The sequence below is a fragment of the Diplotaxodon limnothrissa genome, linkage group LG9 (genome assembly GCF_057381915.1).
Source record: "Diplotaxodon limnothrissa isolate DT_005_m linkage group LG9, D_limnothrissa_male_GT1.1, whole genome shotgun sequence".
In the NCBI taxonomy this organism is placed as follows: domain Eukaryota; kingdom Metazoa; phylum Chordata; class Actinopteri; order Cichliformes; family Cichlidae; genus Diplotaxodon; species Diplotaxodon limnothrissa.
The window spans coordinates 18,051,221-18,077,785 of record NC_140604.1 but is presented as its reverse complement, the minus strand read 5'-3'; the positions used below and the strand labels follow the sequence as shown (position 1 = coordinate 18,077,785).

The 26,565-nt window shown below is 41.5% G+C and overlaps 1 protein-coding gene across 2 annotated transcripts; it reads left to right on the top strand.

Moving 5' to 3' along the window:
- The first annotated feature begins 7,189 nt into the window (after positions 1-7,189).
- Positions 7,190-25,380, top strand: ptchd1 (patched domain containing 1). 2 transcript variants are annotated; one of them, XM_085362042.1, is made up of 6 exons: positions 7,256-7,603; positions 11,680-11,932; positions 11,975-12,394; positions 23,477-23,874; positions 24,067-24,195; positions 24,280-25,380. In XM_085362042.1, exons 1-6 carry the CDS (start codon positions 7,256-7,258, stop codon positions 25,378-25,380), a joined length of 2,649 nt encoding a protein of 882 aa, XP_085218168.1. The 2 variants fall into 2 exon arrangements, with proteins under 2 accessions (XP_085218167.1, XP_085218168.1); XM_085362041.1 differs by having other exon boundaries at positions 7,190-7,603; positions 11,680-12,394; positions 23,477-24,195.
- The last annotated feature ends 1,185 nt before the right edge of the window (positions 25,381-26,565 follow it).

The following is a 26,565-nucleotide window of genomic DNA, read 5'->3' as shown; positions in this document are numbered from 1 at the left end:
GATACGCCTTTTATCTGCATCCGTCTGCATCAATCTTCTCTGTTTCTGTCCGGTAACTGTAATCAAATCTTTGAGTCTCTAAGAGGCCATGAAAACGACTCTACTGTATTTCTCCACCCATGCACCTCCCTTTGACCTCCCTCTTCCATCACCCCCATTTACAGCATCCTGCCTGGCCTCATGAGCTAATGCCCAAATGACATTTAGAAATTACAGATGCTGCTGACCACCGAGAAGATGCTCCGACTGGATAGACAGAAATAGCGGATATGATAAAGATGGATTGAAAGAGGGAGATGGAGATAGTGAAAATGATTAAAATGAAGACATTTAAATGAAGACAGAGACGCTGTGCTTGATGAGCAGAAACCGCCGTTAATAGTATGGTGTCTTAAAATTTTAAACATCACTTTCACGAAGATTTCTAATTTAAAATGTTATTTAAAATGTAAAGAGTCAGAAACTTTTGTTCTGCATCAAGAAGTTTAATTTTGAACAGATTAGTTATTTATCCTGGAGTAACCACGAGACTGACGCAGCCATCACCCACTGGTTAGTGAAGTCCTGTTGTGAAGTGTTTTCACAGGACCCTTTGTGGTGTTTTGAAACTAGCTGTGACTCACAAAGGATGACTCTGCAGAATGAGTCTGCAGATGATTTTTCACCCAATCTCAATCGCACAATTGACCCGGCCTAAAGAAAACCCTACTTTATCCTCCTTTTTTACTCTATTAAGGACCATAATTTATATAAGCTCATCATATTATACTGAATGTGATGTGGGATAAGCAGCATAGGGCATAAACTCATGAGATCTGGGTTTATTGTTTGTAGTAGTGTTTAAGGTCATCTTCCCACCAAACTAAAGCTACATCCATCTTTCATATACAGTCTGTTCCTAGAGGCATATTTGGTTGGTTGGACAGTGAATTTGTGGCACCTATCAATAGTTCCCCCTTTTTACGGTCCCCCAAAGGGCTCAATCAATACATGTAAATTGCATTGTGAAGATTGTTCACCAAAATAGGTTTGATCACTTTCAGTCATGTGAAAAAAATATTTTTTTACACAGGATTAGTAGCATCTAAGTGCTTCTAGTCAGATGCCTTTGATTAACTGATCATCAGCAAGTGTGAACACCTCTATAAAAGCAGACATTCTGGCAGTTTTTTCAGGTTTCTGTCAAGGAGGAACAATATCAGAAATTATATTAAAGAAGTCATTGTTAATGCCCATCTGGGATGGGTTATCAGTTCATTTCCAGAGAAACGGAAGTCCATCATTCCACAGTGAGAAGGATTATTTACAAGTTGAAAACAATCAAGATAACTGCCAATCTTCCCAGGAGTGGACAGCAAATTCACCCCAAGGTCAGACTGCAATGCTCAGAGAAACAGCAGAAAAATCCAGAGCTATCTCAGACTCTATAAGCCTCAATTAGCGTATTATAGGTTAAAGTTTATAACATTGCGATTAAAACAAAGACTGAACAAGTTTGGCTTTCTTGAAGGGCTTGCCAGAAAAAAAATCTGCAGCTAAAAACAAACCAACCAACAAAAAACTACAACCCTTCTGGAACAATGTTGCAATCTGTCCAACAGCTAAAGCTTGGTCCAGACTGGGTCTTGATCCTAAGAGCAGCAGCAAACATAATGTGTTCTAATGACCCAAAGTCCAAACCTCAAGCCAAACTTCAACCCAACTTAAATGTCAAGCTGTGCATAAATTAATCAAATCCTGATGAACAAAAGCAACATTTTAAAGAAAAGTGGGCCAACATTTTTCAGATGACTTTAACTGCAGATAGTCATTTTTTAAAACACTTTAATTAGACTTACTTCTTTCAGACCATCTCCAGCCTCTTTTGGGTTGAAATGTAAAATTCATCTGAACACCACCGAGCACCTGTTAACACCCACAATCTGCAGATTTGGTAGATGTAAATTGAAAGAGCTGTCAATCAGAGTCTATACTAATTGCTGTTATGGCTGTTTAAAAGATTGAACATGATTAGTCATTTGTTTTTAGAAGTGGGTAGATCTGCTGCGTCCCATTCTGGCACGCATATCTTCCCACCATAACTGGAGATAGATAAGTAAATAAATAATACAGAAGGATGGGAAATAGAAACGAAAAGACAGTCTCTTTATTAATGGATGGCCTCCACCAAAACAGATGGACTGGGGGATGGGAGGGGTGGAAGAAGAGGAGGACGGGAGGGTTTGGATAAGTACGAACTCAGACAGGAGCCCTTTCATGAATATCTGCCCAGTGTCCATATAGGTTTTGTTAGTAATGGAGGATAGACGTCACAGATGGGCAAACGTGAGGCAAAATGAAATGCATATTTCAAATATGGACACAAACTACATAACAGCCTGTAGATGTAAAATCCTTAGTGGTGCTGTCCTCTTGTCAGCCTGTGCCATATTCCCCTCATCTGTCCATCTTGTGCATGCTTTAGGTGTATGTGTTGGCTTGCACTTTTTAACCCCTGGAGGATTTCCCCCTCCTTCAACTCTGTAGGTGCAGAAAATAGCCTGACAACAAAATGGGGCTATATACTTTCAAAAGATTCCATTCATTCTCTCCACCTTCCTCTTTCTATCCTTCACACACGCTATTCTGATTTCTATTAATCTTTTAGCGACACTAATTACTACTTTTGTTATCAGAAACTGCCCCGAGCCCCCTATATCTCCGCAGTCCTTCATTTTCTATTCTGCTCTTCCGTCCTCCCCGGGGAGACGCTTATTCATTCCTTCACTGCTCGTCTCTCGCTAGACTGGTAATGGGGATTAAAGGCTAATTGAGGCCTAATTGAATAATGGATTAGGACATGAACATAGTTGTTTTTTTCAGTTTTATTGAACTTTTTCTAAGAAATTATGGCATTCTGTTTGTCTCAGCAGACTTTACCTGTAGCTACATGTGCATGAAAACTATTGAAATCCTGGTTGAATTGACAGGATGTGTAATTGTATGCTAACCATATTTTTTAAGTAATGTGCAAAAGTCTTGAGCTACCCCTAATGTCTTTCTATATTTTGCTTCCAAGGAATCAGACTTTCTTCTATTTTTTAATTATCTGTAAAACACATTGGAGGCTCTGCCATGGGTTAGGGCTGCACTTTATACAGTGGTATTAGGGATCGCTTCAAAATTGATGTAATTATTAATGCAGGAAAGTACAGTCAGATTTTGATCTACCATGTGATACCATCTGGAAAGCATCTGATTCAAAATGGCTTCTTTTTCATGACAATAATCCCAAACACAATGCCATACAGTAAAGGCATGCCTGGACAGAAAAACAGAGTGGAATACCAGTCATGGATTGGCCTCCCAAAAGCCTCCACCTCAACATTATTGAAGCATTGTGGGATCATCTTGACAAAGAACTGAACAAAAGACGGCCAGCATCCACAGAAGAGGTTTCTACCATAATATTGGATATTCTAACATGGCAGTCTATAAAGACTGACTACAAACTGTATGTTAAAAATATAGCCTTCATGACATCACCCACTATTTTTGGAATTTGCATTGTGAAGCTTCAGGATATTGTGCTAAATTATCAGCTTGTGAGCACAGAAGATGTCACAGTAACAGCAGGCAGATCATTGCTTTAACTCCATTTGTTTTTGCACCTGTCAGTCAAAGCAGCCGTGCCCCAATCTTTTCACCAGGCTGTGAATACGTTTTTTTTTTTTTTGTTTGTTTGTTTGGTTGGGTTTTTTTTTAATGGTGTTTAGCATTTCAATATGGGAGTCTGTTTCAATACACAATTTCAGGAACTGAAGTTTATGGCAGCTCAGCATTAGCTTCATCTTTCAGATCTAGGTGATAGTGGCAACCAAGATTTCATGTTACAGGACATAGAATTCTGTGGGTAAAAAAAAAAACCCCAACAACAACAAAGACACAGAAAAACAAACAAACTCTTGTTTTTGTGATAAAGTAGTCTGGTATAACTAAAATTCTTTTTTCCATCATTTTATTAGAAATGGTGATCTGTTTTTATGTTGCACTCTGCACAGCAGTAAAACAACATGTGACCTTGTGGAGAAGTTGGAGATGTGCGGCCTGTTGCTTCCATCCTTTCATCTTATGGTTAATGTCGACTGCTCCGTATTCTTCCATTAGCTACTCTTTGTAATATTTTAAACCAATCCATTGTCAAAAAATGCTGAAAAGGCCAGTTATCCTACTTTGTAGAGGCATTTTCCCTGAACGACAGAGGTAAGCTTTACTCTTTCTAACAAACCTGTTGCATTTGACTGCTTTAAAAAGTCAGCTGGTACTTTGTCCTTGTCAAACATTTTTCTAATGAGAAATCTTCTGGCTACATGTGGTGAAGGTTTTTTTTTTCCACAATTAAAAGAAATCAGCATTGCTTCATCCACCTTAGCAGCCTTCCAGTTCTTTTTGGTGTTGTGGAGCTTGGTATTGCATTTCTTCTGTTTTAAGATTTTAAATTTTAAATTGTCCACTCCAAAATTTAGGGGGTCTGCTACGCGTTTCCCCCAACCTAATTATGGCCTACTTAATTTCCATTGACATTTCATGAATCATGATCCAATGTAATGAAGCAAAAAAATAAAATGACAAAAACTGATCAGTTGCTCACATTACCAGCATATCGATGTTTACTGTGTGACGAATTGGGTCTTTATATGTGCTAACAGGAAAAATTTGTGATATCCAGACATTTCATCTTGGATGTTAAATAACCTCAAATCAAACATACCAGATAATCAAACCACCTCTGACATCCTGGGAGAAAACGAGCAAAAGACATTTAGAGGTATTGATGCTTCACAGGTTAATTGCATCATTTTTATTAAATAAACTAATTATACTGGCTGATACTAACGCATAACAGAGATACATGTTTGCACTGACTGGCACTAAAAGATAATTATCTATCACAGGTGTAACAGATGGCAAACCTAGACTTCTATTAGTGCTCAAATAACATAGAAATTTCCAATCTCCATAAATTGATATCTACATATTATAAGAGATTATGAAATGTAAATGTTTCTGCTTTCACTTTTCTGCCCTTCCAGTTTGTAAGTGTTACTGACCGCTCACATTTGAGCAGGCTTAGGTTGTATGCGGTCCACGTGGAGAGCAAAAGAAATCACTCATAGTCGGACAATGGCTGGCATCTTGAACCAGATATCTTCACTACACTGGATGGCCTTAAAAACTGTTCTGACTGTTATTCCAAGAGGCAGCGGTCTATGGGTTCTCAGAATGTTACATTTCTGACTAAAATTTGTTGTTTTTTTCACTTGAACATCAAACTAGGTTTAAAAATGCAATAAGACAAAGTGACAGTTTAACAGCAATCCTTTGGCTTTTGCACACTGCACAAAACCTTTTGCTGCAAACGTTTTTTCTTTCTTTAGTTTAAAGCGGTGCACTGTTTCTTTTCATTTAATCCAAACATGGTGAGTAAAGAGCATTTTTGTTGTTGTTTGTTTCTTTTCATTTTTTTGTGTTGTCTTTTGAGTCTGTGTTAAATCCGAACAGCCTTGATGTATGATATCTGGGGAGAACAGGGAGCCATTAGTGGTCCCACAAAGACAGAGCAGAGCCTGCCTGACTATTTGATTTCAGGGCTTTAAATACAAAGACACACAGACAGACAAGAAGAGAGTGATCTCTGTCTGTCTGCACTCATTATTTCCTCCTCTGCTCCTTGCTCTCTCTCATGCTTTCTCCCTCACTCTTATGGCTTTAATGCCACTGTATCAGACACCTCCACCACGCCATAAGCAGATTGGGAGTCAGCAGGTGTGTGACCGTGTGTGTGTGTGAGTGTGTGTGAGTGAATGTTTGGGGGGATGGGTGGCATCACCATTGCCATAGGAACGAAAGCATATAAAAAAACAACACAGTAATTGTTCCGTTTCCATGGTAACGAGCTACACAACAGCAAACCTAAGAGATACTTTGTGTCTGCGCAAAAAAAAAAGAAGAAGTTCTATTTAACCCTGCAGTAAAAACACAAATATGTTGTAACAGCTGCACGTTTCTCTTATAAAAAAATCATTCAAGCTTGAAAACATCCCAAAACTGAGGGAACAATCACAGCAGTACCATAATATTAGTATGCACCGAGCAACTCTAATTCTTCTTTTTCTGATATAAAGACATCACAGAACCTGTGTAAACACTTGTAACATGTTGAATTCCTAGAAATCCTTCTCCACTCACATCGTCGTTTCTCTGCATCGTAGCGGCGCGGAACGGTGAGAGGCGGGGCCGAAAAAGGGGGTTTGGAGCGGGTCGTGAGGGCGGTGCAAAAGAGGGGGGAAAGCAAAGAGAAAGAGAAAAAGAGAGAGAGACGGTCCCCAGTTTGAAAGCCGGTAATTAGTGGCAGATGAACGGAAGCTCCGCTATACCACCGGAGCAACGCGGAGAGGAGAGGGTGGATGACAGCCTTCTGCCGCAGAGAAAAAAAGCCCAAATTAGGCTGATTTCACACGCAGCTATACCGGCATCCCCACTGCATGCACAACGCCTCACCTTATCCCATCTTGCGACTCTCACCTACCCACACACCCACCCACCTCGACCACCCATCCGGCTGTGTGCTGACTTGGTGATGCAGGGTGGAGCTGGACGCATGGACAGCCGGCAGGATAATATCTCGGTCTGAGTGCGTCTTAGATGATCTCCGTCATCACCGGGTCGGTACCCCCGCTCTCCTCTTTGGGTATGTACAGCCTTGCTTTGGTATAGTGCAACTACAACGTGTGTTCAGCGCGCGCTGCGAACAGAACTACTAGACAGTTTTGAGGGGAGACGCTTAACAAGTCTAATTATGAGATCACTTGGGCTCTGCGATTTTTCTCTTGCGCACAGAGCCCTGCAGTTTGCAGAAGGCGCGGAACGCAGCGGGGTACTGACTATTAAATTTAAAGTAGAGCTGGCGATATAATTTCTGAACGCAAAGCAGATAAATGCTAGCTCATTTTGCAGCCTTCTGTCCTTTGCGTTATTCCAGCGGATGAGAGAACCCCGGCCAAGGGGCGCCCCTGTGACCGGAGGAGGGTTGGATTCTCCCGGCTGGTGACCTCCTGCTCCGGGGGACAAATCCTCCCACCACCGGGCATCACCTCCTCTACCCCGGACAAAAACCCACGGAGCCCACCGATGCGTCCGGCAGCCCCTGATGCTCGGCAGTGCTCCGGGGCTTTCCGGTCGGTGGGAGAGGCTCGAGCCGCGGCCGCGCGCTAGGATGCTGCGCCAGGTGTTGCACGCGGGCCTGAGGACCTCGTTCCACGCGCTGGGTCGGTTCGTGGCGAGCCACCCGGTCTTCTTCGCCTCCGCGCCCGTGCTCCTCTCCATCTTGCTGGGTTCCAGCTTTAGCCGGTACCGCGTGGAAGAGGACGTGGAGAGCCTGCTCGCGCCCAAGCACAGCCTGGCCAAGATTGAGGGCAACCTCGTGGACAGTCTGTTCCCAGTGAACCGCTCCAAGCACGCGCTCTACTCTGACCTGCAGACTCCGGGCCGCTATGGGCGCGTGATCATCACCACCCGAAAGGGGAGCGTGATGGATCCGGTTCATCTGGACGCCATACTAAAGGTACGCACGTGCACACATGGCACAGACTCTCAACTCATTTCTTTAGTAATTGTGAATTTCAGCTGACAAGCAGTCTGATATATAAAATAAAATAAAATAAATGTAAAAGTATCTTTAAAGTATTTTCACGATTAATAAAGAAATGATAAAAACACAAATATGACAACGAAGCAAATAAACACGTACACAGGTGTCTGCTGAAGAAATAGGCTTCAACTAGTAGGTGCCAAGATTGAAATGGACGGAATGTGAGCCGACCTATAACCTTTGAATGGTCATTTTTAGAGTTCGAGAGCACATATAGGCCTACCCACCCACTCCGCGAGGAACCTGTGGCGAAATGCCAAGCGAAAACACACAGCACTTGAAAAGTACAGCATTTGACAAGTTAGCTACTGTGCCCTTTAAATCATGGTGTATACATCAGAAAACGAGGTGCATCTACAGCTTTAAAAACAAGCTCTCATTCAGAAACACAAAGAGGTGAAGGTCAGTATCTGTAGGCTGCCTCACTCCTCACTCTCCGTGACTGATATTCATTAACTGGAGTCTTATTTCAAATCACCCTGACAGCCTTTTGAGGTTATTAAGCAGGGTATCCTAATCACACGTTAACTGGAGCTTAGAGGTCTCTATGTTGGTACACCTAAATGGTGTTATGAGTATCAGCCTGACACCCCTAGAGCAATTAGTTTAATGATTTCATGAAGTTATTAGGCTGCTATCAGAGCTTGCTGACTCATATGCTGGACACGCCGAGCTCTGCTGAGGAGATTGAGTTTGTGAGAGCTCCATCCACGCATGCTTTTCTGTGTATGTGTTTATCAAAGAATGTTATTGTGGCCTACTTTACATACATGCAGAATTCAGCGTTGGTCCACAGAGGACTGCCACAGTTAGAGAGCTCAGAGCTGTGCATCTTTTGCTGCCAACGGGCAGCGAGTGAGAAACAGGTTGGTGCATAAAAGAGAGTGCTGTAAAAGGGTAAATCCACTGTTACGTAATCTTACAGTGTTGCATATCATCCGTGAGGTTCAAGACTCCTTTTCCTGTGTCTTTGCTTGCTCTTGGCTTGCCCTCAGCATATGAGTTCTTGCATTTTCCCAGAAGCTTTTTTTTGCATCCCTCTGGGTCTGAACTTGTTGCATGTAGTAAGTTAAAGCATGCGTCGGTGGAGAGAGCGATATCAGCAAGAGCGAGAGAAAGAACTAGACGGGATTTCCACTTGCAGTAAGAGTAAGATTTCTGAGTCACACCCATTGACTGCATCTACTGAAGTATTTAATCTGTAGTTGGTAAATAAACTGATTCACTACAGCTCGCTCTTTTTTGAGGTGGTTTTCATCCTTTGTGGGAAAATGTTCAGTGTTCAAACAACCCGTACTTTACTGTTATGTGATACTGCATGTTGTTTTTGAAAAGACAAAGCAAATATACAGCATCATTTCACTGCAGGGGCACACATGTGAGCCAACACCATGGTCAAGAAATGTCTTAACAACTGTTTACTGGAAGTATATTATTATGGATATAGACTCGGTTCCCAGAGGATACACAGCGCTGTGTTAATTGTGTTTTTCTTTTTTAATCTTTTTCCACCAGCAGGTTAAAGTCTCTATTTATCGAGTAAAAATTAGAATTTCTCTCGAGGCATTTTCTGTTTAAGTCAAATGTTATTATTTAGAACAAATCTCTGCTCTACAGTTCTCCTAACATGGCTCTAGTGTGGTTTTAGAGCCCAACCAATGTATCCATTTTCTTTACTGTTTATCCAGTTTCTTAGAGACTGGTCAGAAATCCCCTGGAAACCTCTGGTCGCTACGGGAAAACAGTGACTGGTTGGCGAGTGGTTACTGGATGTCAGTGAGTGAAATCAGTTGCAAAGAGGGTTCTGCGCCGTGACCTCCTTGTGATTGATTTAGTCCCTAGCAGATTACTGGAATTGCCTGTAGTTTCCATGGAAGACTGCAAGCACTTGCTAACTTACCATAAAGTGATAGTAATGTTTGGAGAAAGTAATCAGAATCAGCATACTTTATTAAGGATAGCATACCCTAAGGAAATTATGTGGGTTACAGTTGCTCCAATACGCCAAGGGTAATAGACTAAACTATTAAAACAATCCAATATGTTACAGATTTACAAATTTAAGAAATAGCACTAATATATATATATACAATCACTCAATGATAAATATCAAGGATTAACAGAGGTGAATATAAATGAATATCAAGAATATTGACAGGAATATTACAGAGTAGAAAAGAGTGTGTGCAAAAAGGATGTAACTATTGCAGTGTTTATAGTGTATTAGATGGAGGAGTTGTACAGGGAGATGGCCACGGGCAGAAAAAGTTGTGCTGCACTGGCTTTACTTGCTCAACTTTTATTTTGAGGTTGAATGGTCTCCATTTCCAGTTTGGGTCACACTTTTTACAGTTTCACAACTACTTAGAGAGTGATTGGCAAGTGTTTGCAGAAAAGTCGATGTCTTCCATGCAAACTAGGTGACTGCTGCTTTCTGCTAGCAACCAAAGCACTCACAAAGAGATTTTCAATGCAGTAGCATTTACCTTTTTTGTGTACCAATGTCACATAACAATAGCATGCAGCCTCCTGCAACCACTCATCAAGTGGTCTCAGAATACTGGTCTCTAAATCTTCGTGATTGGGTCTTTAACAGTAAATTTCAAAGGGATTGCTACCAACCTACAACAACCACTTGCAACAGGTTAGGGATACTCATTCTTTCTCCTAGCGACCAGTGGTTACCTGGTTTCTGACACCCAGTCTCTAGTTCTGTGTGACTGGGGCTTTAAGTTTACAGGAGGGCTGCAGGATATGTCAGTTTTCACACAGCAAAAAGCAGATACCCCCTTTATAGGTTGGCACAAAACACACAGTCTCACACCTATCATATATAGTAGCATCACAGATGGTTTTGCAAAGTTTCTAACTAGTCCATAAAATATGTTGCTGGAAAGTTATCCCCATCAAATATCTTCGTATATGTTGATGTTGGATTTTTTAACACAATAAAAGATTCCCAGCCATCTACAAGAATTAATTATTGTTTATAGTCTTGTTTTATGAATATTTTTTCTTTAACTCTCACCACCAGCTAGTTAGTGATCCACAGAGAATATAAATCTGAAATAATATCCACCTTTTAAAACAGGGTCACTTTAGTTTCTTTAACATAACAACCATGATAAGACTTTATTATCCCACAGAGAAATTTTCTTGGAGACATAATGCATAAACACACTTCATACACCTACGTACACAGTAGCTGTTTCATGAATTTTATATTGAGGATGATTACTAAAAACCCTTCTTGAATAATCAAAAGAAAACAATCGACTCTGTGTTGATAGAGCATGGTAGGTTTACTCTTGATAAAGATAACTGCATGCAAGTGGAAGTGAAGTTAACGTTCACTTGTAGTGTTCAACTATTAAAGAGCAGGCATCTGAAGTTAGTGTACGTGCTTGAGGCACCTACAGCAGGAATTTTAAGTCTCTGCCATGAAGCTGTCGACAATAATGATGACAGAGTGGAAGAATTTGCAGTAAAAGTTTATTTTACAATAAATCTTAGGACAGGTTGCTGCAGGACAGTAACTTTTAAACCAAAATTATAATAATTTTCAGGAGACATTCCTGCAGAATCACACTCCCTTTCTTAAGCCAATGCAGCAATCTGAGGTAGGAGAAAGCTTTTCTCGTGTTCACCATGGCAGAGACTGGCATCAGGCCTGTTGCTTAGTAACCAGCACCGTGGATGCTGGCACAGTTGTCCTCTCGCCATAGAAATGGAGGAGTACTCTGAGACAACTATTATTTCTCTGTTGAGTAATATATAAACACATACACACACACAAACACACACACTTCCCCAAATTTCTCTCCCTAGTAGTCGCACAAACAGGAACACAAAGTAGGTGAATGAGTGGCTGACACTCAGTTTGTGTGCTGCGTAGTGAAACTTTTCACTGTTCCCACAGTTTATCCAGGAAAGCCACCGTTAAGCTGAGCAAATAAAGCTCTTTCTCTCTTTGTTTTCTCTGCTCGCAGCTCCACAGACGGATCTACCAGATGCAGGTAACTGTGCCAGCAACAGGCTTCAACAGTTTCAACTACTCCTTCTCCAACCTTTGCCTTCTTGATGACAAGAATGTCTGCATCATCGATGACATCATCCGCGCCATGGAGGAGATCCAGTCAGCTCGCAACTCCAATCGCTCCGTGCCCGTCCTGAGGTACCCCATCACACAGCTGGCAGATGGGCGGCAAGCGTACATTGGCCACCAGATGGGTGGTGTGCAGGGCTGGGGTCCTGGGGGGGCGATGCGAGCTCAGGGAATGGGAGTGAGGGGAGAAGGTGTCCGATCTGCCAGGGCGCTGCAGCTCACCTACTACCTCCAAGCCCCAGGCGGCCTGATGGACCGGGTGGCCAGCCAGTGGGAAAAGGCCTTCTGTGCTGAGTTGCAGCACTTTGCAGAGTTGCACCCAAAGTTGGGCTTCTACCCTTCTACTTCATCTTCTCTGAGGACAGACTTCCAGTTCTCCTCAGTGCTGGCACGTCGCCCCCTGTTGGCCAGCCTGGGAGTGTGTGGGGTGCTTGTCGTCCTTTGCTGCTCCATGAGGGACTGTGTGAGGTCCAAACCCTGGCTGGGACTGCTAGCTCTGCTGTCCATCACTCTATCAGGCCTTACTGCTGCTGGGATACTCAACCTGACTGGGGCCACCTACAACTCCACGTACTTGGGGATCCCTTTCGTCATGCTTGGTAGGTTTAACTCTGATATATTTGCTGTAGAAATAACAAATAATATCACAAAGTATATTTTACCTTTTGGGTGTTTATGAAATAATTTTCCCATTTATCTGGAACTGACCTGTATGTATAGGACGTTTTCAAAGAGTAACCGATGCTAATCCATGGCAGGTGGGAGCCGCACAGAACATTGGCATTGCTTTTCCTTCGCAGTTTGCTTGCCTGTACCTCGCAGCCTGCTTTTTCAGTACCTGTTGTAATAGATTTTTCAGATGTCTGCCTAAGGCTGAATGCCATTTCAGAGTAGACAGGTCTTCAAAATGACTGACAAGTGGTGGGGCATGAACTTGACTTACTGATAGAGAGGATGATGGTAACAACAACATGTTTTTTGACGAGTGGCAAAAACTAAAACTAAAGGTTCAAAAAAGTTTTAAGTTGCAGCTGAAGCAGAGTCTTGAATGAGTTGTGAGATGGGACAGGAAGTTATTTTACATGCCAACAAGACCTCTGACTTTAACAACATTAACTTAACTCACCATATATGTCTTTATTCACCACTTTGCTTTCAATCATTAGTTGTTAATAAACTCTGGCTGTCTTACAGAGTGTGTCTTTTGTGTGTCTTTTCCTCCGCTCTCTTCTTTTCTACTCACCCAAACCAGTCATGACAGACTGCTACTCCCTAACCCCGGTTCTGACAGAGCCACACACAGATACATACACACATATGTAATAACACTTTACTCACGTTGTATATAACATTGTACACAGACTATCTTCCAGATCTTCAAACTGAAGCCCATGCCTTAAGCCTGCAGTTTTTTTAATGGCCAGCAGGAGGTGCCCCCTCTTTTTGCAGAAACAAGTCTGGTTGCATAGAAGTCTACAGGAAAACTACCCCACTGTTCACTTGATATGCGATCACAGTGAACACTTTTCTGATTAGTGCTTTAGCATTTCAAGTCTTGTTTATTACAAGATGTCTGTTGTCTAAATTATGGTATCAATTAGTGTGTAGAAGGATCATAAAATATGGTTTGCTTTAGGGTGAGCCTGCCGTGTTCTTGAGAAGTCCCTGCACAAGTGCACAGTTGTCCTTTGTTTCTCAGTAAGATCTACCCTGCACTTAGGACTAGTTTCAAGGAATAAAATGGTAGCCATCCATTCGCTTCCACTTATCCTTTTCCAGGGTCGTGGGGGGGCGGGAGCCTATCCCAGCTGTCACAGGGCGAAAGGCGGGGCACACCCTGGATAGGTAGCCAGTGGTAAAAATGCCCAGCTTTTCCTTTAAATACAACTTCACTTTGGATAACAGTCGGTGATCACATCTTTGTAATTAAACCTGGTACAATTTAAGTTTATATTCTGTGAAGAGGCATTGCTGTGCTTTGTTTATGTCGCATCAAATTTAGTACAGCTGAAATGAAGACACTTTTAAAACTGTTTGTGCAACAATACTGCTTAATGTAATAATCACATTCTAGTGATGGAAGGAAAAACCTTTCAGTGCAATTTATAACCCTCTGTAAGTGTCCAAAGAGCTTAAGGTTGATTAAGGGGGCAGCCCCAACATGCAATTGATTTTGGAAGCCAGTGAAAATGCTGATTTACAGGTAGTATAAAACTTGGGTATCAATGTAATTATATATATATATATATATATATATATATATATATAATTTAAGGATAAATACTTCTTTGGGGTATTGCTAAAAACAACAACTAATATTAAACAAAATTAACATTTTGTTTAACTGGAAATATTAAAGACATACAAGCATATTTTTGATTTGGTGATGACTTTTCCACATGCATTCATAACATTGTTGTAAATGGGGTTGCACAGTAGTATTTATCCTACTGTGTATTTCCTAAAGTGAAAAAAATCAATCAGCAGTTTAACAAACCTCTGCTACTGATCAGTGACTATTTCAGCTGCGTAATTGGATTGTCTCTGCATTCCTAATTATGCAGCACCTTGCATGTGGAAAGGGCCAATAAAGTTGTATCAGTGTTTGAGCATTCATTTGTGTTGCATTTGGCACTAAATTAATTAAGTAAATTTGTTTATTTGGTTGGGCAGGGATAAGATATAGAGAAGGAACAAAGAGAAAGTGGGCGAGGAAAGGCTGCTGTCAGGCTTAGAACAACTGCAGAGTGAACAGAAAGTACAGGGAAACAGGCAGAGAGGATAAAATATGAAATATCACTCCAAATGCAGGCTGAGATAAGGATTCTCTTAGCAGAAAATGAAGTTAAACTGTAGTTAGAAGGAAGACAGGCAGGCAGGGAGAAGGATCTTCTCAGAATGCAAGTGGGCAGACAGAAAAAGGTGGGAGGACAGCGTGAGGCGAGAGAGAAAGCTTTGTTACAGGGGAAGATAGGATTTGGATTAAGGAAGAATGCTGTATTTTTGTAATATCTTAAAAATGACAGAGATTTGTGTCTTTCTCTTTTAAAATCAATCACAAGAGATGTTTCACATTGTGCTCGCTAATTTAAAAAGTTGCACATTGATGGGATAATGACTTTGGGCCATTAACTCACCAGGTGTGTGATTGTGTAGCAACGAGGGTAAATTGTTAACGGTAAAGGATCATTCTGGTCTGCTTCAGCCTGCCATTACTGTCACTGCTGTGGCTCTGTGGGTGTTGCTAACTTTGCACTTTTCACCTCCGTTGTGGAGCTTTGGGGAGTTCTGCCTAACAGAAATGGTGCAGTGCACAGTACATCAGTGTGACAAGTGCAAGCTTCCTGCTTGTTTAAAACTGAGATTTTTAACAGAAACGCAGAAAGTAAATACAGTAATCCAAATTTTCCTGGTGACCCAATCACCATGTGAATTAATTTGGACCCCAGTTTGGGGGGGGGGACTGATAACTGATGGACCATTTTAGTCATTTTTTTATAGAAAATATCACAGTTGTACTTTTCTCATGACTTAATTTCAGGCTTTCTTCTGTTTCATAAACCTGCCAACTAAGGATTTTTCATGTTTGAACAGTTGGTCAGATGCACAAAAATGTTTCCTAGAGCTCTAGGAAAATTTCAGGCATTTTATAGAAGAGTTTGACTGATATATTTGTTGACCACTTGTTAGGGTACTTGGGAGGCTGAAGTTTTTCATGATTACTGAACTTCGATTTTGTCATTATTTATCATTTCTAATATTTTGGGTTCAATGTTAGAGTTTTTAGTCTTCTGGTTTCTGTCTGTGTTCAATAGTTGCTCTGTTTCCCCTGTCAGCTGTATCCCCTTGTCAACTGGATACAGCTCTCATAATACAGTCTCTGTGTTATGTTTCCTGTTTTACTTTGAAAGTCCGTGTCACATGTCAGTGTTTTTAGTTTTGCTTCCCTTGCCTCATTAGGCTTGATTTGTCCCAGCTGTGTTTCCCTCCTGTCTCCCATTCCCTGATTGCTCCCTCTGTGTATTTAAACCCTGCGTTTTCCTTGGTCTGTGTTGCTATTTCTCTCGTTTCATACTGTGTGTTCTGTCTGCCAGTCTGTTTTGTTATTTTGTTGTGTTTAGCAATAAGTCAGTGTTGAGTGTACCTTTTTATCTCCGTAAGTCTGTACTTTGGCTCCACCATTCCTGCCTTCACCGAGTACAAGAGACCAATATTGGCCTACTGTACATACTATAACTGCAGCTATGTTGAAAGTTTTGTTTATTTTACAGACAAAAATGCAGGGAAAAAGCAGTACAGTACAAGTAGGACAAATACTTCATATCAATTGTCAAGCACAGTATGGTGATTTGACCTGGTTTTGCAGTTGACCATGAACTCATCTGTTTTCCAGAGAATTCTAGAGTCAAATGTGAGGTCATCAGTGCAAGAGCAAACTTGGTCAGGCACCAGGGCAGGGGTGGCAAAGTCCAGGCCTTGAGAGCCGGTGTCCTGCAGGTATTAGATATCACCCTGGGTCAACACACCTGAATCAAACGATTAGTTCATTACCAGGCCTCTGGAGAACTTCAAGAAATGTTGAGGAGGTAATTTAGCTATTTAAATCAGCTGTGATGGATCACGGACACATCTAAAACCTGCAGGACACCGGCTCTTGAGGTCTGGAGTTTGCCACCCCTGCACCAGGGCAATGATCCCAAGCAGAATAGTTGAAAAAGAAAAGAATCAAGGTGTTGCAGTAGTCCATTCAACATCCAGACCTCAACCTTAATGAAAAGCTGTGGCAGAACCTTAAGAGAGCTGCCAGAGCGAATAAATTGAAGCATTGTTGCAGAGAAAAGTGGGCATAAATTACTCCACAATGATGTCGGAGACTAATAAAGTCATAAAGAAATTATTGCTGTTTCACAGGAAAACTCGTAAAACCAAGCTGCTCTTAAATTCCCCAAATTTATTTTTATTTTGTAATTTAACTAAAACAGTCATCCCCACATTCAGTCATTCCACATTAATTGATATGTAAAAATCAAATTAATGGATCATTTAGTTTTTAAGAAAATGTCATATAAGCACCTCATGAGATAATCTGTTACCTTTATTTGTTTTACAGTATTGTAAGTTGTTTTTTCACATATTTATTTAGACAGTTATTAAAAACTGTCTTTGGGGGAGGCAATTTTAGAAGCTTACCATTAGCTTGATTTATCAATTTCAAAGCCAGTTTAGATATGTGTTTGGGGTCATTGTCCAGTTGGAACATCCAATTGTGTCAAAGGTTCAACCATATAGCTGTTGATATGAACAATTTGCAGGTAGTCCTCCTGCTTCATTATTCCATCCACATTCTACAATGTCACTGCCAGCAAAACAGCCCCAGAACATGATGCTCCCATCACCATGCTTAATAGCTAGCAGTGCTCTTAGGTTTATAAGCCTCACCTTTATGCCGCCGAATAATTCCGAATTCCTGTTTTCATTGTGGCCAAATAGCTTAATTTACGGTGGTATGCAAACGTTTGGGCACCCCTGATAATTTTCATGATTTCCCTTCATAAATCATTGGTTGGTTGGATCAGCAATTTCATTTTCCCCTTTAAAACCAGTCGGAGCGGGCATGCTCCGTTTTGCGTAACTATTTTTAAATCCCTGTAGCTCTGCAACCATGTAAGCTTGCGCAGTAATTTTTTTGCATAAGAAACCGGAAGAGTTGTACTTACATGTTATGCCATCAGCTTGTCCTAGGTCACGGTTTCCTTCCACATATAGCTTTGCAAAAACTGCATAAAAAGCACTTGCAGCAACAAAAACATAATATTCCAGAAACTCGCTTTGCCGATCTGATCAGCTGTTCATAACACTTCCTACGTTGGAACAGACGTCAGCGCGAACTATTGCATGTCCGCCATTACCTGCTTGGAACCGGAAGTGATTCTTTTTTTTTTTTTTTTTACCTTCGGGGCTTTATAAGCCTACACTGGTGTTTTCAAAAGTCATGTTTGACTTTATGACTTTCTGTATCGTTTCTGGGATGCTTAGAACTCAAATTGCACTGCTGGAAATAGTTTATTTTGATGCAAATGCTGTTTTTTTTGCAAATTTGCATTATAATTTTCTTTTCCGTTTTTCCTGCAGTATATAAAAATTGGTGTATCTCAAAAATAAAACTATGAAGACACTCAAAATAAATTTCCTGTTGTTGGAAAATATTTTGTGCACCTTTTTTGTGTTTACAGTTTTGAGGGATAAACCTCTTAAAATTCTCTAACTAGAAATATATATATAAAAAAAAACCCAAAAATGATTTTAAATTTTTTGGTAGTTTATTGCACTTTTTTGCAATTTGTGTAGTTATTATGCACTTAATGCATACATATTATTAAAGTTTGGGCTATAACGGTTGTATTGATGTATAGCAACTTGAAATGCTCCCAAAAATGGCACTACAGCATGTAAAAATATAAAGATAAGCTCTGGCAGACTTGGTTCTATGGTAGGTCTTAAAGGGTTAAATATATCATGTAGCAGATGAACACAATGATATTTGAGAAGTGAAATGAAGCACAGAAAGTGTGCAATAGTTACTTAAGCTAAATTAGGCAGGTGTATAAATTTGGGCACCCTTGTGGTTTTATTGATTAGAATACCTTTAGCACCAATTTTTGGAACATAAAATTTGTTTGGTAAGCTCATTGACCCTTGACCTACATACACAGGTGAATCCAGTCATGACAAAGGGTATTTAGGGTGGCCATTTGCAAGTTTTTCTCCTCTTTGCGTCTTCTCTCAAGAGTGGCTACATGGGAGCCTCAAAACAACTCTCAAACACCTGAAAACAAAGATTGTTTAACATCATGGTTTTGGGGAAGTATAGAAAAAGTGATCTCAGAGATTTCAGCTGTCAGTTTCCACTGTGAGGAACATATTGAGGAAATGGAAGACCACAGGCACAGTTCTAGTTAAGACAGATCAAGGAAAATCTTAGATAAGCAGAGGCAAAGGATGGTGAGAACAATCATAGTCAACCCACAGACCAGCTCCAAAGACCTGCAACATCATCTTACTGCAGATGGTGTCGCTGTGCATCATTCAACTATTAAGCGCACTTTGCACAAGGAGATGCTGAATGGGAGAGTAATGCAGAAGAAGCCATTTCCGTGCACATGCCACAAACAGAGTTGTTTGAGGTATGCTAAAGCACATTTGGACAAGCAAGCTTAATTTTGGAATAAGGTGCTGTGGACTGATGAAACTAAAATTGATCTTGTTAAAGTTGAGGGTTGCATGGATTCCAGTCAGTATCAGCAGATTCTTGAGAACAATGCTCAAGAATCAGTCACAAAGTTGAAGTTGGGCCGGGGCTGGATATTTCAACAAGACAATGACCCTAAACACTGCTCAAAATCTACTTAGGCCTTCATGCAGAGGAACAAGTACAACGTTCTGGAATGGCCATCTCAGTCCCCAGACTTGAATATTATTGAAAATCTATGATGTAACTTAAAGCGGACTGTCCATGCTTGGAAACCATCAAACCTGACTGAACTGGAGATGTTTTGTAAAGACGAAAGGTCCAAAACACCTTCAACCAGAATCCAGACTCTCATTGGAAGCTATAGGAAGTGTTTGGAGGCTGTTACTTCTGAAAAGGAGGATCTACTAAATGTTGATGTCATTTTTCTGTTGGGGTGCCCAAATTTATGCACCTGCCTAATTTAGTTTAAGTAACTATTGCACACTTTCTGTAAATCCTATAAATTTCATTTCACTTCTCAAATATCATTGTGTTTATCTGCTATATGATATATTTAAATGAAATTGCTAATCCAAACAACCAATGATTTATGAAAGAAAATCATGAAAATTATCAGGGGTGCTCCACTGTATGTCTCATTTGACTATAAAACATTTGGCTTGTCCATATAGGCGGCTGAAAATTTTAGTTGAGGTTGAAGGTTTACATTTTGGAGCAAGGGCTTCTTCCTTTTTGGTAACCTCTTGGTCCATGGTGATGTAAAAGTTGTGTCATGGTTCACTTTGTGGCAGCCAGGAGGAAGGACCCAAATGCAGCTTTATTTGCTGGAAAAACATGAACACCAAATGCAGGAAACAAAACATAAAACTAGAAGCAAGGAAACACAGACTCTAGAGGGTACAACGTGACAACAAGCAGGGAAAGACAGGACTAAAATACACAGAACCAGAACCTACCCACATGCCAAAATTGGTATGGCCCGGATCTGGCCCACACAATGTGCTTACACATGGCCCACATACCGCAAAAAAAGACAGCCCTTTGGTGGCCCAGATCAGGTTTGCCAGATGTAATCCACACATGGGGCAGCACAAGGCCAGTTGCAGACACACTGGTGGTTCTCTGCAAACCTGATCTGGCCAAAGGGCCATCATTTTTTGCGGTATGTGAGCCATGTGCAGCCACGGGCCAGTTGCAGACACACTGCTGGCCCTGTGCTGGCCCAGAACAGTTTCAGCTCTGGCCCCAGATGTCAGCCTAATGTGTACCTTAATCAAGCCATGTAATAACAACGTGTGCCGGAACATAACAGTGCAAAAGTAACATGATGAAACTCTGTTCAGACAGTGAATGGACTGATTCTTATATAGCACTTTTCTACTCTCCCGGATTACTTGAAGTGCTCTATACAACATGCCACATTCACTCAATCACACACTTTCTCTAAACTGAGTGCTTCCTAACTACATTCATTCAGACTGGAGGAGCCAGGGATCAAAATGTGTACACTCACAAACCTGTCAAGCCTGCATTTGAAACATTGGCTACCATAGCAGTATAGTATTTTAACATAGCATTTGGATCTTCTAACTAAAATAGGAGAATAGGAACATAAATAGTGCCATCATTTACAGACCTGGCCCACATCTGGTTGACATACACCCTGCCATGACACCAGTCAGTCAGAAGTGCCAGCTTGATGCCGGATCCGGGGAAGACCTGTTTTCTATGAGCCTGGGCCACATAAACCAAACCACAATTGGCCAGATGTGGCATGCTATCACATAAACAGTGGCATCTGCGCCAGCCCTGACCCATATCTGGATGACATACCACTTACCATAGAAAAGACTAAAGAACTAAGGAGCTAGGAATACTTGAGACAGAAACCAAAACCGAGAGACTAGCAAAGACAAATCATGAAATCAAGGATAAATAATACAAAACAGAAAACATTGGGTCACCGTCCCAGGAGCGTGACAACGTGCTTCACTGTGGTCAGTGACACGGATGTCCAGCAGCCATGGCAGGCTTGAGTCTTGGTGGTTCCTGATTGTTCCTGAACAACAACCAGTTTCCTCTCATCTGGGTGTAACAATTTACATCTTCTTCTAGATCTTGGTAAAGTGTTGATAAATCCAACTAACTTGTCGTTACCTACAATTGCTGGAGCTGATTATTTTGAAATCTTCAGTTGTTCCTCCATGTCTCAAAGGGACCATGGCAATTTATGCAGATCTACAGTTCTCCTTCTTAGATCTTCACTGAGATCCTTGGACTTCCCTATTGTTTTGACTATTGGTCAAATCATTCATCATGCTGACAAAGAGAAACTACCAGTTGTGGTAAATCATAATCACTAATGAGAAGTTAATAAGCTTTGGCTAAAACAAGGTTAAAAGAAACTGAAGAATCTGCAGTAACACTTATTTAAAGATTAAAACGTGCATGCATATATCTGAGCCTGTATGTATACTTTTTACCCTGCGTGGATTAGAGAAAATCCAACACCAACCCAAAATTATGCAACCAATTCTCATGTTTTAATTCTTAGGATTTGAAAATCAACATGACATTCGTGACTATGATGAGTGTAAGTAAACTTCCAAACACAACTCTACATACATACATTATATCCCCCAAGGATCATCAGCAGCAATACTTCACTTGTTAAGATCACTTGTTAAGATTTTTTATTTTCTTCTGCCTGTTTGCTCCATTTTTGCCATAGTTAACAAACTGACAAAGACTTTTCAATATCTGAAAAAAAAACCCATTTTGCAACACAGTAGTCGTATCAAGGGCAGACATAGTTTCAGGAAAAAGAAACATCCTTCTATGTTCCTCTAAGTGCTTCTATATATGTGAGTGTGTCTGCTTGTGTGCCTGTCTCCTGCTGGTAAATATCCTTGCACAAGTGCTGTCTCCAGCCTCTCTTTTTTGCTCTCATCTTGTCTCTGCAACATTAACCTCTGCACCTCTTTTCTCCGTCATCCTCTGTCTAATTCCCTCTCACAAGTCGCAGATCTGCAGACTTTCTCTGTACTCCACGCCCACGCCTCAAGTGTCGGTACAATGCGCCTCTGCTTAGGTGTTAAGTGTTTCGCCATGCTGAGGTCACTGGAGAGGGGGGTGATGGTGGTAGCGGTGGGGTGTACATGTGTTACTGGTGACTCACGGATGCTATGGCAACCACAGAAGGAAAAAAACCCTTAAAAACCATCTGCTGCACCTAAATCAATGTGTATGCGCAGCACGTGAGACTGGACAAGCACAAATTCATGGAAATGGGCACTAATTTGCTTTATTGAATCGACAATGATTCATTCCTTTCACTTATCATGTGAAAATTGTGCTGTTGTTTTAAGACTATTGGTCTCTTTATTGTTGCTACTGCAGGAGCAATGGCGCTTCTGGTATTTCTCACGTTGGGCATGTTACAATCAAAAGAAAATGGCATTTTCACAGTGTCTTACATCTGTCATTTCATGTATCTCCACTTCAAATGGGATTTTGGTGTGACCTCATACAAAGAGGGAATATTCAGAAGCACTATTGCACTACCTTGTGCAACACTGGGATTTGATGAAATGAATAAACTGAAGCAACAAGGCTGAAAGATCCCCAGTTTGAGATTGGGAGGAGACACAAATCCCTGGGAGGTTCTTATATAGTTTTGACCCCTTGTAAAGAAGAGAGGAGCTTTAATTTTAAGCCTAGTTACAAGAAAACATTTGTCTTTAATACAGGTGATGTCTTGCATCCCAATAAATTACCTTGGTTTTCTGCTAAGGGAACCATGAATTAAAAACAAAGAGGTTGGAGTTTGGAAAACAGAGAGCTAAGTATCTTCTGGTGAACTGTGAAGGTTCTTCAGATAAGTCAAGAGACATCATTTGCAGCAAATGAATAAAATAAATAATTAAACTAAAATAGTTAATTTATTTAAAATAAATAATTAGAATCTAATTTGTGTAATTTAGATAAAAAACCCAAAAAAACCAAAACATATTATTTATTCTTAATTTTCAGATTTGCTTTTTATCTGCAATTGTCTCAGTCTAATCAGATTGGAGGCTTACTTGTGGTTCTTGGGGTATTTAAATGTAGAAAAAGTGAGGCATAGCCTTCAGCTTCCTGGCCAGCTTTGGAACCAGCTACCAGTTTCCTGTGATTCACTGAATATTTCTTTACTCATCTCTTTTCTTTTTCTGTATGTTTATACCTAACTACTGTTTTTAGTCATTGACAGTATTTAAAGTTTTACTCTCTAGTTTCTATATAAGAAACAAGCCAAATAGAGCAGAAATAACAAAGTTCTGCTAAAGTAATTTTTTTTGGCTAAATAAGTGTGATACTGTTACAATCTCTTTTAAATTTGTTGGTCTAATACAAGATTCATTCTCATTGCTGTTCTATTTGTCCTCAGGTCATGGGCTCTTCGGCTCCTTCGAGATGCTGTCATCGTGGAGACGAACCCGTGAGGACCAGCATGTGAAAGAGCGTGTTGCAAGCGTCTTCGAGGATGTTATGTTGCGTTTCTCTGGCTCCACCATGATCCACCTGATGACCTTGGGCCTGGCCGCCTCCCCGCTCACCAACATGGAAGCCGTCCGGCTCTTCTGCCGCACTGCTGCTCTGGCCGTTACCATCAGCTATGTTTACATGTTGTCCTTCTACAGTTCCTGTCTGGTGTTTACAGGCTACCTGGAGACCGGGTACAGACATGGCTGCTTCTGCCGGCGAGTCCCCAAACCAGACCGTCTGGACTCTAAACCGGCTTGGTACAGGTGTTTAATGTACACTCGTTACCAGGAGGAGACCCAAGTGACGAATCCTCCACAAGGGATTGGTCACACTCACACACCAAACCCTGACCTTACTCACACACACACACACCCTCACCCGCATACAACTAACAACCCCGCTGTTCGTGGACATGCTCATGTTGCTAACTCCACTCACCCACACCCACACCCTCACCCACATTCCACAGCAAGCACGGACCCTCATCCTCAGGACTCCCACCTTTTGTTGGGCTGTGTGCGACGTTGCTATGGAGACTGGATCACTAACACTTATGTTAAACCCTTTGTGGTTCTGCTGTATCTGGTTTACATCTCTTTTGGATTGATGGGATTCCTACAGGTGAGACACCTGGTGATTTCTCTTTTACAGAATTATAAAGTCTTTATTTGTGGCATGTAATAAAAATGTTTGTGTCGTCAACAGGTGACCCAGGGTTCTGACCCTAGCGCACTGGTTGCAATGGACACCGCAACAGTATTGTACACCCGAGCCCAGCAGCGTTACTTCAGCTCATACTCTCCTGTGATTGGATTCTACATTTATGAAAGTGCCCCTTACTGGAATGCCTCAGTGCAGCGGGATCTGCTGGAATATGCCAAAGGCTTCCAGAGAATAAGCTGGCTGGAAGCTTACCTGAACTACCTGTCAGATCGCAACCAGTCCACCAGCCAGCCGCGGGAAAATTTCACCCGCACACTGCGCCACGCCTTTCTCCGTGAGCCGCAGTTTGCTCACTTTGCAGATGACATTATATTTGCAGAGCGCGGCCAGGGCGAAGAGCCTGATGTGGCAGCTTCTCGCATCTTCTTGGTTGCCAAAACAACGGAGAACAAGCGCGAAGAGATGTCAGTGCTGCTGGACACGCTGCGACGCCTGTCACTGACCTCACGAGTCCGCTTCTTAATCTTCAACCCTTCTTTCGTCTACCTGGACCGCTATGCTGCAGCAGTCAGCTCCCCACTTAGACACTCACTGCTGGCGGTGCTTTTCCTGTTGGGTCTCACCTCTCTGGCTGTTGTGGAGCCCCTGGTGTCTGTGTGGCTGGGCCTCACACTGCTCTCTGTCCAGTTTGGCGTCCTGGGCTTCATGACCTTATGGGGTGTAGAGCTGGATTGCATGTCTGTGCTATGTTTGATTTCAGCTTTGGGGCACTCAGCAGACTGCAGCGGCCCCCTCCTCTGTGGCTTTGCTGCAGGTCGGGGTGAAAGCAGGACTCGCTGGGTGAGAGTGGCACTGGAGAGACACGGTGTTCCCTCTTTACAGACGCTCATCTGTTACGGTGCTGCCCTGGTACCCGTTGGCTCCATACGCTCCAACCTCACACACACACTATTTCGCTGCCTCACCCTGACGGCCGCTTGCTCGGCCCTGCACACGTTGGCTTTCCTGCCCACACTCCTCACCTTCCTGCCCCCCTCCAAGAGCCGGGGCCATGGACCTGGAGGGGAAGGACAGAGACAGGAGGTGGAGTGTGTTGAAATGAATGACAGCACCAGAGTTGTCGACCAGATCACCACCGTCTGAGCATGGGATGAGAAGAGAGGAAGACAGGTTTCTAGTGCACATGTTACCTGCTTGTTGCTAGTGCTGTGTGGCATGTGAATGAGGTGTTTCCTAAAAAGCTAATGAGACATTAAATTTAATCCAGGTTGTGATGTAATCACAGAGGAAGTGCCACACTTTTCACCAAAACTTGCTTTAGATTCAGTCACTTTGTTTGGCTACTGCTGTCTGTTCACCATATCAAGTTGCACAACTACAGTGACATGAGGCAATCATCTGTATGACTCGAGTATTTCTACTTTATTGCTGGAAAAATAAAGACAAAATAAAAAAATCAAGATCTTAGCATTGTGATTTGTAATATATCATCTTGTGGAAATATTAGCATTTAACAAAAGTCCCCTTGTATGGGAGTTTTTTCTTCTTCTTTTTTTTTTAACTCTAATTTGTTCATTTTCAGCTCAAAATTTCTAATTCTATTCCTGCTGGTGTAGCTTCACATGATCTACTTTTTCAAAATAATTTTATCTTATTCTGGGTTTTAATGCAGCCTCTCTGTACAACCCTTATCTACAACACGCCATTTTGGGTATGATCCCCTTCCATTTAAGTCAACGTTCTTTTGACTGGCTGCCCGTGTGGAGCTGTAAGCCCACAATGTCGTGGTCATTACTCAAGAGAAATTATGTATTAAAAGTAATGCAGTATGTTACTTCAATACTTGACCAACCCTATATCATGACAAAGCATGTAATAGACACACTGGTCCACTATGTCCATTTCACGCTTTGCCCCTTCAAAGCATGAAATGGACAATCATGCAGAAGTTGCAGTACCAGAAGAGGAAGATAATATATTTAAAGCAGTACAATCCAGCGTTGTTCTATGTCACAAACAATTAAGCTAGGTGGCTAAAATGTGTTTACATGTAAATGTGTTTATGATGAACTGAATGCAATGTCTCTTTAAGCGCTTTCCTGTGATTATTTTAATGTTGGCTTGAAATAAAACATCTCCCTCTGTTGGTACTGCAGGTTAGTGAATTATGGAATTTGGTACAGTAACACGCTGCATTAGTGTGTTATTGAAAGACGTAATGTGATTACAGTATCACATTACTTTGTAATACATTACACCCAACAGTGGTTACTGGGGTAACCATATGAAGGATCTCCAAGATTACTGACATGATACAGATCAAGGAGT